Genomic DNA, 10,023 nt, shown 5'->3' with positions numbered 1-10,023 from the left:
CTGACCTGGCTTCCCCCTGAGCCAGTTCCATCTCCCAGTGTAACTGGGGTCCCCTGAGCCAGTTCCATCTCCCAGTATAACTGGGGTCCCCCAATCCAGTTCCATCTCCCAGTGTAACTGGGGTCCCCTGAGCCAGTTCCATCTCCCAGTATAACTGGGGTCCCCCAATCCAGTTCCATCTCCCAGTGTAACTGGGGTCCCCTGATCCAGTTCCATCTCCCAGTGTAACTGGGGTCCCCTGAGCCAGTTCCATCTCCCAGTGTAACTGGGGTCCCCCAATCCAGTTCCATCTCCCAGTGTAACTGGGGTCCCCTGATCCAGTTCCATCTCCCAGTGTAACTGGGGTCCCCCGATCCAGTTCCATCTCCCAGTATAACTGGGGTCCCCCGATCCAGTTCCATCTCTAATCCCTGGGATTCAGTTCCCTCTCCCCACCCAGCTGGGAGTCCCCCTGACCCAGCTCTACTTCCCAGCACACTGGATCCCCCGGTTCAGCTCCCTCTCCCAGCACAGTTCCGCCTCCATTCTCTCTGTGAGCACTGACGTGGCAGTGCATCCCTGTCCCGAAATCCTCCTCCTGTCCTGACTATTCCCAGGGCCAGAGAGAACGGGCACTCCCCCCCGAGCCCCCAGAGCCCCGAAGGTGTGGCTGTGTCCCCAGCCCGCCCTGCGAGCCCCGGGAGGGGTGAGCGGAGCCAGGACCGACCTGCAGCGTCAGGGGGGCCTCCCGGTTGTACCGACCGTCGTCCTGGAACGGGGAGGTCCTGGGGCCCCCCGACTGCCGCAGGCGGAAGCTGAACTGGGTGTCCCCAAGGCCACCTGGGACAGAGAACAGCACAGGGCTCAGGAGAGCTGGGGATGGCTCCCGTGGGGCAGGGAGGGGGGGCTGCAAGGAGCTCCAGCGCTGAAACGGAGAGGAACAGCATAAAGAAACCCCCGAGAGACAGCACGAGACAGGAGGGGAGGGAAGGAAACGGCAGGAAAATGGTCTTCCCTGGCAGGGTGGGCAGGCCCTGGCACAGGTTGCCCAGAGAAGCTCTGGCTGCCCCTGGATCCCTGGAAGTGTCCAAGGCCAGGTTGGCCAGGGCTTGGAGCAACCTGGGCTAGTGGAAGGTGTCCCTGGGTAGCACTGGACAATATTTGAGGCCCCTTCCCACCCAACCCATTCCATAAGCCCATGGAAGCTGTAGGAAACCAACAGTCAGGAGCCACCCTTAAATAACCAGGCTTGGATTGAGACTTAATTCTTATTGTCCCCTTTCTGGTTTATAAACACAGGCTTTGGGAACACTTTTGCTGTGGAATTGTCCTCTCCCAGCTCCTGCTCCTCACTGGGCACTCACAAACACAGGAATGTGAGAGCCAAGAGCTGCCAGCTCAGGGAACCCTTCCTGGTTCTGGGGGACGTTTCACTGGCACAGGGGAAGCAGGAGTGCACGAGTTTATAGAGGAACCAGCCAGCAGATCACAGATTCTGTATGCAGACATCAACCCACAGGACAAGAAGCCTCTTTGCTCAGCCCTGAGGGCACCAGAACCCCAGTTCTAGAGGATGCAGCCCATCAGCCTGTGCTGCATCCCAGGGGATAACTCAGCCCTTCCATCCTGGACCCTCTTCCTTCACCCCTGGTGCCACCTACCTGAGTAGGAGTCTGGGAAGGACAAGTAGCAGATACTCGTTTTCTGCAAAAAAACCCAAGACACCCAGTAAGAATCCCCCCATCAGAGCTGCTGAGTGGCTTAAAAATGGGAGAGAAAAAAGGGAATAAATAGTTGTTACCTCTTTCTCTGTCAGCCTGAAGTCATGAGGATACACCAGCTGCCAAAGAGACGGGGGACAGTCAGTCAGTGTGTTCCCTGACTTCTACACACTAAAAATGCCTTGTTTTCCCCAAAGTAACAGATCCTACAAGGAGGTACCTTGGCCCACACAGCCTTTCCTGGTGGGAAAATGCAGGAATTGCAGGAGGCTTTAAATGGGCAGCGGAGGAAGGAACTGGCCAGGCTGAGACGGGACACGGAGATCTGTCCCCAGCCACGGGAACTCTGCTCCAGAGGCAGCTGCTTCTCAAATCAGGAGCTCCAAGCAGTGCTTGACTCTCCTTTCCGGGCTATAAATAGCAGGGGTGGCACCGTGCCAGGGTGCTGGAAGTTCAGGGAGCCCTGACAGTTCCCCACGGGTTCCTTGGCAAGGGCGTCTCAGCCAGAGCCAAACTCCCAGTGAACGGTGCCAGTGCCCAGCCCTCGGTGGGAGCGGCTCTGGGAGCAGGGAGCTGCTGCAACACGGGGGGAAAACATCCCAGGGCAGCTCCAGGGGGAGGAACACGGGCAGGGAAGGGTCGGGATGCTGCAGAGGGAAGGGATCGGGGAGGTCACAGGACACACTTCCCTCTGCTCCATCTCTGCCTCAGGACAGGAGCACATTCCTGGGGCTGGGACTGATTTAATCTCCAGGCAAACATGGACTTGGTTAATTCCCATGGAATAATGACCAGACCAGGAACAGGGAGAGCTGGGCAGCTGATCCTGATTGCCCAGGAGCCCAGGAATCCCATGGCACACAGCTTTCCACATTTGCTGAAGGTCTAACTCAGGTCAAGAGTTGAGACGAGGCTCCTACTTCTCCTGCTGCATTTTGGGGGGTCTTTCTGCATGTAAATGGTTTGAAAATCAGGCCTTGGCTTCCAGGGGTGGACTTGATGATCTTGGAGGTCTTTTCCAACCTTAATTATTCTCTGATTTTGCATCTTTAACTCCCCCTCCCTTTAAGTCTGACATTCCTCTATGTTTGGGGTGGGGGAAAATCACTAAATATCCACAAGATTAAAACCTCCAAATCCAAACCAGAGAGAATCCGTGTGGCTACAGCTTCTCAAAAGCAAAAAAAATGGTAAGTAAAAAGGAATGTTTGATGTGTGAAAGTCCAAAAGGGCTTAAGCCATGTCATAATGTGTGATAAGTGCTCTCCCCATCCATGGGAATGAAGGAGCAAGGAGGAGACACGTGTAGTTGGAAATGGATCCCGGCATCCCAAACTCTGGATCCTGGGAGGTGCCAAGAGCTGCTGCCATGGCAACGGGGCCGACATCCCAGGAAATGGCTCTGGAGGAGCCCAGCCTGACGGAGTGCCTGTGTTTGGGAAGGCTGGGCAGGGAGCAGCCTGTGCCAGTGACACCAGGGATGGTGTGGAACCACGGGGAGGGATTTCCAGCCTTTCTGTGGCTGTGGGGAGGAGAAAAGTCACAGCCTCGGGGGGTTGGAGGGCAAAGGGCTGGTGGGGAGGGCAGGGAGAGCATCCCAGACCTAGCTCCTCCCTCCCTGGCACTTTTCCCTTCTGTCATCGACTATTTGAAGAAATGTAAATGGGTGGAGGGGTCAGAGACAGACATGACACCTAATTTCTGCAACGACCTGTGCTTTCCTTTCTAGCAGCTTTCCTGCTGTCTCTGCAAACAGTACAGGGGGAACCCCTGGATTACAGAACATTTTGAATCTTTTTCAGAATCTTTTGAATCTCTGAAGCTTTCAGAGCTGAATTCCAGGCCAACGACAGAAGTACACCGAGAGACAGGGGCACGGAACATAAAACACACGGAATTCAGGATCCTGAGCAGGCACCAAGCAAGGGCTTGGCTGTGAGTCTGTACCCACAGACCCCCGAGTTTGTACCCTCAGACCTCCGAGTCTGTACCCACAAATCTGAGTTTGTACCCACAGAACCTGAGTTTGTACCCAGAGAACGCTGAGTCTGTACCCAGAGACCCCTGAGTTTGTACCCACAGAACCTTTGTACCCACAGAACCTGAGTCTGTACCCACAGAACACTGAGTCTGTACCCACAGAACTTGAGTTTGTACCCACAGAACACTGAGTCTGTACCCAGAGCCTCCCTTGGGTTTATACCCACAGGATCCCCCGAGTCTGTACCCACAGACAACCCCCCCGAACTTGTATCCTGACCCCCCATCCCTGATCCCCCCCATCCCTGATCCCCCTCTCTCCATCCCTGCCACCCAGACTCCTATCCCTGATGTCCCCACACCTATCCCTGATGTCCCCACACCTATCCCTGATGTCCCCGTACCCCCATCCCCGACCCCCCCTCTCCCCATCCCCGACCCCTTTCTCACGCCCCCATCGCTGCCCCTCCGCGCCCCGGTGCCCGCGCACCTCCATGGCCTGCCCGAGCTCCAGGTCGAAGGTGACCACACACACGCAGTCGATCCAGGCGGCGAAGCGGCCCCAGGGCAGCGGGGACGGGCCCGGCCCGGGGGCGGCGGCGGCGCGGCGGGCCCGGGGCCCTGCCCGGCTCAGCGCGTCCATGGCGGCGCCGGCCCGCGCGCCGCCCGCCGCGCTCCGCCGCGCCCCCTGCCGGCCCGGAGGTCCCGCGCCCGCCCCGCCCCGTCGCGCTCCGCCGCGCCCCCTGCCGGCCCGGAGGTCCCGAGAACACCTCCCGCACCATCGAGACGGGTCGCGGCGCGCAGAGCGGCGCGGGGCGGGTGTCATGGCGGCCGGGGGCGGCGGTGTGAGGGGAGCGGCGGCTCCGCGGGGCTTGGGGGCGGCCGCGGGGGTCTGAGGGGGGTCTGCGGGCCGCTGAACCCACCGCGGCGTCACCGCTTATCCCCTGGTCCCCCGGCTGTGCGTGGCTTCCGCCGCCGTGTCCCCGGTGCGGGCCTCCGCGATCTCCCTGTTCGCAGCCCCCAGGCCCGGTGCCCACCCGGCCGGGAGCGGGGCCGGTTTTAGGAGCTCTCTAAACGCAGACACATTTAAAAAGCAGACGCTGTTTATTCTGCGCGGGGGAGCTTTCACAAACCAAGCACAGTAAGGGCTAAAAAGTTCATCTTTCAGAACAGCCAAATTTACATGACCCCGCCTGTCTCATGTATATTCCCCGCCTGCCTAATGCACATTCATTTCTGGACGGAATTTTACGCGATGTTTGAAACTCGGATTTCTTTTATTAAGCAGCTTCTGCCGTAGAAGTTACCTGACGACAGAGTTACGTTTTCGAAAGGTGAGAAAGTGGCATCGATTCCTTTTGCAGGAGTTACCTGACGGCGTCATCACGTTTAGGAAAGTTGAGCAGATCCAGGTAACTCATCCTGGGGACAGGTAGTTCATCCTGGGGACACCCGGAGCGGTGCCCCCGGGGCGCGTTGGCAGAGCCGGGCACAGGTGGGTGTTTGCCAAAGCAAAGGGCAAAGGCTGGACCGGGATCATCCCACGTGGTGGTTTTTGTGGGATTTCAGGCACGTGAAGGCTGTGGCACGAGTTGCTTCCCGAGGGGACTCGTTCAGTGCTCGGAGTGGGAGGACAGTGGCACCTGGGAAATGGGAAATACCGGGGATAAATGAGTTTTGTGGCAGATTTGAGGCGCTGGTGAAACCCAGGGGCTTTGGGGGTTTTATTTATTGCCAGCCTGCTGCTCAGCCAGTGTCAGCCCTGGAGCAGGGAAGGAGTGGGATCACTGGAAAGAGAAAGTGTAAGAACATTTGCACCCTGGAAGTGTCCAAGGCCAGGCTGGATGGGGCTTGGAGCAACCTGGGACAGTGGAAGGTGTCCCTGCCCATTTTTCTTACATGCGGGACAATTGTCAGAGAAAATAAGTGAAAAAAAAGTGTTGCCAGACCTAGAGCTGATTCTTGCCAGGGAAGGGACAGAATGAAAAGGTCAGAAAAATAACCTGGATAAAAAAATATTGGACAATTTATTGCCCCATAATCCTTTGTCCCATAATAAAAATCACTTTTAGTCTTATTCCAAGGGTCTCACTTAGGTTTCACTGCAGCCACACATACATGAGCAGCTTGGCAAGCAGAATGAAATTTATTGTGAATAAAAGGGGTGATGAAAGTGCTGAGAACAACGTGAGAAGTATAAAAATGGGGGCTGAAGGCTTTAGTTTAATATGGAAACACAGCTTTACTCTGAGCAGGGAACTGTCATAGGCAGAGAGTCAGATCCAAGGTCCCCATTTCTCCCTTCACAGAGAATTTCCTGGAGTTGTGTGGCAGGACAGGCAAGTGTTGGACTCACAGAATCATGGAATGATTTGGGATGAGAGGGACCTTAAAGATCATCTCCTGATGTTCCAGCCCTGCCATGGGCAGGGACACCTTCCATTATTCCAATTTGCTCCAAGCCCTGTCCAACCTGCCCTTGGACACTTCCAGGGATCCAGGGGCAGCCACAGCTTCTCTGCCCAACCTGTGCCAGGGCCTCCCCACCCTCCCAGCCAGCAATTCCTTCCCAATATCCATCTGACCCTGCCCTCTGGCACTGGGAAGCCATTCCCTGTGTCCTGCCTCTCCCTGCCTTGTCCCCAGTCCCTCTCCAGCTCTCCTGGAGCCCCTTTAGGCCCTGGCAGGGGCTCTGAGCTCTCCCTGGAGCCTTCTCTTCTCCAGGGGAACCCCCCAGCTCTCCCAGCCTGGCTCCAAGGGAAGGTTCACATGAGCTGAGGCCCTGCCCTGAGGGATTTTTGGTTTCATGTTCTCTGAACACCAGCGACCTTATAATTCATTTTCTCAGCTCCTCTTGGCACAGCCCGGGGCAGGTTTGAGCCCGGGTGGGTGCCGGGCTCTGACCAGGGCAGAGGGTGCAGAGGAGGTGTCACATCCCACTGCACGGTGGGGTTTGCTCCGAGAAAAGAGCCCGATCCCCTCCGGAGGAGCCACTGAGCTCCCGGTCCCACGGGGCAGCTGATCCCAAACCCCAGCGCGAGCCCTGGCAGCGCCTCGGTGCTGCTGGACCATATTTGGGCACTGCTGGCTGTGCGGATCCAGCCCTGCAGCCCCGATCCCGGTCCCGCTCCCGGCTCGGGGCTCCGGGGCAGCGCTGGGGCCGCTCCACATCTCCCCGGCAACGCCGGGAAACACAACATTGCTCAACCCCGGCCGCAGCCCCCGCGCCTCCGCTATAATTATCTCCTGCATCGCGGCTCTCAGGAGCCACCGGATCCTGCAGGATCCTCTGCGTCCAGCTCCCCTCCGCCTGCCCCTGCTCCCGCGCTGCCGGCCGGGATAGTGTTCCCCCGGCGGGAGGGGGAACATTCCCTGCAGCCCCGAGGAACGCGCGAGGAGCCGCACGCCAAGAAATGCCGCTCCGTGCTGTTTATACTCGGGCGTTCAGAGCTTTGTTATTTGAACAAGGCCTTGTCGCCTGCCCCCAAAGGCAGCCAAATATAAATCTTGGGGTCTGGAAAGCCTAACGCACAAAGAGAGTGTGTTTAGGAAAGAGTCTGTGGCTGCAGGAGAAGGAAGGCAGGCTCTTCCCCTCCTCCCCTCAGGGTTTCTCAGATTAATGTCAAACTGTAGCTGGGAGATCCTGTTTAATGTCTGTTGGAGGCACCAGATCACGCTTCAGTTCTGAGCCGAGAATAGATCCCAGAGTTCTTCATCATCCACAGCCTGTTTCTGGTGGTGCAGCCTCCTACCAAGCGTGTGCCTGATCCCAATTCCGGTGGGAATCCTGCTCAGGCTCACATTCCCTCCTCCACTTCCAGAACTGGGGAGCTCAGGGTCTGCAGCCGAAATGCTCCTTGTGCTGAGGGTCTGCAGATACAGGCAGAGCCATGGAATCATGGAATGCTTTGGGTTGGAAGGGGCCTTAAAGCCCATCCAGTGCCACCCCTGCCATGGGCAGGGACACCTCCTACTGTCCCAGGTTGCTCCAAGCCCCTTCCTGTGCTCGGCTCCTGCGTGTGGGTGCTGGAGAAGAGTCCAGCTGTTGGTTCCCAGTGGGATCCAGTGGCCCTGGGACACAGCCAGGGCTCGGCCCCACAGGCTGGGGTGGCTGTCCCCGCCCCTGTCCCTGCCCCTGTCCCTGCCCCTATCCCTACCCCTGTCCCTGCCCCTATCCCTGCCCCTATCCCTGCCCCTATCCCTGCCCCTGTCCCTACCCCTGTCCCTGCCCCTGTGCTGTCCCTGTGCTGTCCCTGTGCTGGCCAGGAGAGGTGAGCTGAGCTGGCAGCTCCTGCCCCTGCTGCTGCCAAGCACAGAGTTCAGCTGTATTTTAGTGTGTTCCAGAGGGCTGGAGCAGAAAACAAGGAAGCTGTTCCAAGACTGGAACTCTAGAAATCAGCTGGAGGAGACAGGGTGTACAGTCCCATCCCTTCTGCGCTGCCTGGGGACGGGAAAACACTCTGGGCGGGCTGGAAGATTTGGGAGCTGCTCAGATGGGTGTCATCCTGTCCCCAGAAGCCACAATAAGCCACAGAAAATGCTTTATAAGTTCATTTCCCCCCAACAGACAAAATAGAGAAGTGAAACTCCTGAGGCTGGGCTGTTTTTCCCCTTATTAATGGCCCCCAAAGTGCTAATTACCACACTGGGGGCAGGATAAATTCTTGGAGTCTTTCCCTTCCAGCCCTCACGGTGAAAAACCAGCCATGAAAGAGGAATTTTACCCATTTAGTCACGGGGGACATTTTTGGTGGCATTTCTGCGGCAAAACCGCTGCCCCTGGGCGGGGGGGTGTGCAACAAGATGAGCTTCAAGGTCCCTTCCAACCCACACCATTCCATGATTCCATGATTCCATGAGCCCTGTAAACATGGCAGTACAGAAGTGTGGGGTTTTTGCGTGGCAAAGCCCCCGATTTCCCTGTAAATGTCAACCCCGTGCAGGAATATTTGCAGGGTCAAGGCCTCGAAGGGCAGATTAGTGGTAAATCTCGTGGCAGGAATTCCCTGTGGAATTAGGGGTTGGATGGGTTCCTGCCGGGTTCCTGGAGGATGCTGGCACTTGGAAAGCAGTTTGTCCACGAGTGAAGGCAGATCCGGGCACGGTGACAGCGACTCCAGGGAGCCCGGGCTGCCAGCAGGACTCAGAGATGTCCTTCCCCCGGCCCTGGTGGCCCTTTTCCCTCCTCCTCCTCTTTTCCCTCCCTGCTCCATGCTCATCCCGCCTCTCCGAGCGCGGGGGACGCTGTCGCCCCCATTTAACGCCCCAGACCCCGGACAGGGCCGCTCTCCGGGGCCATCCCCACAGGTGGGAAGGTGGGAACGAGGGATCTTCCCCCTCCCGCCCGAGGGCAGTGGCCTCGGGAAGGCTCCCGCTGGCCCCATGTCCCCTCGCCGGCCCCGGGGTCCTCCCGCTCCTCCTGCTCCCCCCGAGGCCGCGATCCACCCCCGAGGTCGCGGGGGCTGTCGCGGGCTGTGACCTGTCCCCTCGCCCCCAACTCCGTCCGCGGGGCTGGGGCCGCCCCACCATCCCCGTTCCCCCGTCCCCATGACCCCGTCCCCCTGTCACTGTCCCCGCCTCCGGGTCCCCATCGCCCCGCCCCGTCCCTCCGTCCCTGGCCCCGTCCCCATCCCGGCCCACCATCTTCATCCCTATCCTCGTCCCCGTGCTTCAGTCCTCGTCCCACGGTTCCCGTCCCCATGTCCCCATCTCTGCCACCATCCCCGTCCCCGTGTCCCTGACTCTGTTGTCCCTGTCCCCATCCCCATCCCTGTCCCTCTGTCAGTGTCCCCTTCCCTTTTCCCTACTCCATCCCCGTGTCCCTGTCCCTGTTCCCTCGTCCCCGTGTCCCCATGCCCGTATCCCCATCCTGGTGTCTCCATCCTCATCTATGTCCCCATCCCCCTGTCTCCATTCCAGTGTCCCCATCGCTGTCCCCATCACAGTGTCCCCATCCCCGTATCCACATCCTCGTGTCCCCATGCCCATGTCCCTATCTATGTTCCCATCCATGTCCCCATCCATATCCCCATCCCGGTGTCCCCATCCCAGTGTCCCCATCCCCGTATCCCCATCCATGTCCCCATCCCTGTATCCCCATCCCGGTATCCCCATCCATGTCCCCATCCCGGTGTCCCCGTCCCGGTATCCCCATCCATGTCCCCATCCATGTCCCCATCCCTGTATCCCCAGCCCCGCATCCCCATCCCAGTGTCCCCATCCCGGTGTCCCCATCCCCATATCCCCATCCATATCCCCATCCATGTCCCCATCCATGTCCCCATCCCGGTGTCCCCATCCCCGCATCCCCATCCCGGTGTCCCCATCCCCGCATCCCCATCCC

The 10,023-nt window shown here is 58.7% G+C and overlaps 1 protein-coding gene across 1 annotated transcript in view; it reads right to left on the bottom strand.

Annotated features, from left to right (window-relative positions):
- DENND6B (DENN domain containing 6B) overlaps positions 1 to 4,323 on the bottom strand; it is a 16,898-nt gene extending 12,575 nt beyond the window's left edge. Inside the window, 4 exon segments of the mRNA XM_017838881.1 lie at positions 697 to 819; positions 1,641 to 1,683; positions 1,781 to 1,819; positions 4,171 to 4,323. Of these exon segments, the coding sequence (XP_017694370.1) occupies positions 697 to 819; positions 1,641 to 1,683; positions 1,781 to 1,819; positions 4,171 to 4,323 (358 nt within the window).
- Between the last annotated feature and the right edge of the window lie 5,700 nt (positions 4,324 to 10,023).

This window comes from Lepidothrix coronata, unplaced genomic scaffold (genome assembly GCF_001604755.1).
Source record: "Lepidothrix coronata isolate B3197 unplaced genomic scaffold, Lepidothrix_coronata-1.0 Scaffold366, whole genome shotgun sequence".
NCBI lineage: Eukaryota > Metazoa > Chordata > Aves > Passeriformes > Pipridae > Lepidothrix > Lepidothrix coronata.
The sequence above is the reverse complement of the archived record's forward strand: the minus strand, read 5'-3'. Positions and strand labels throughout refer to the sequence as shown.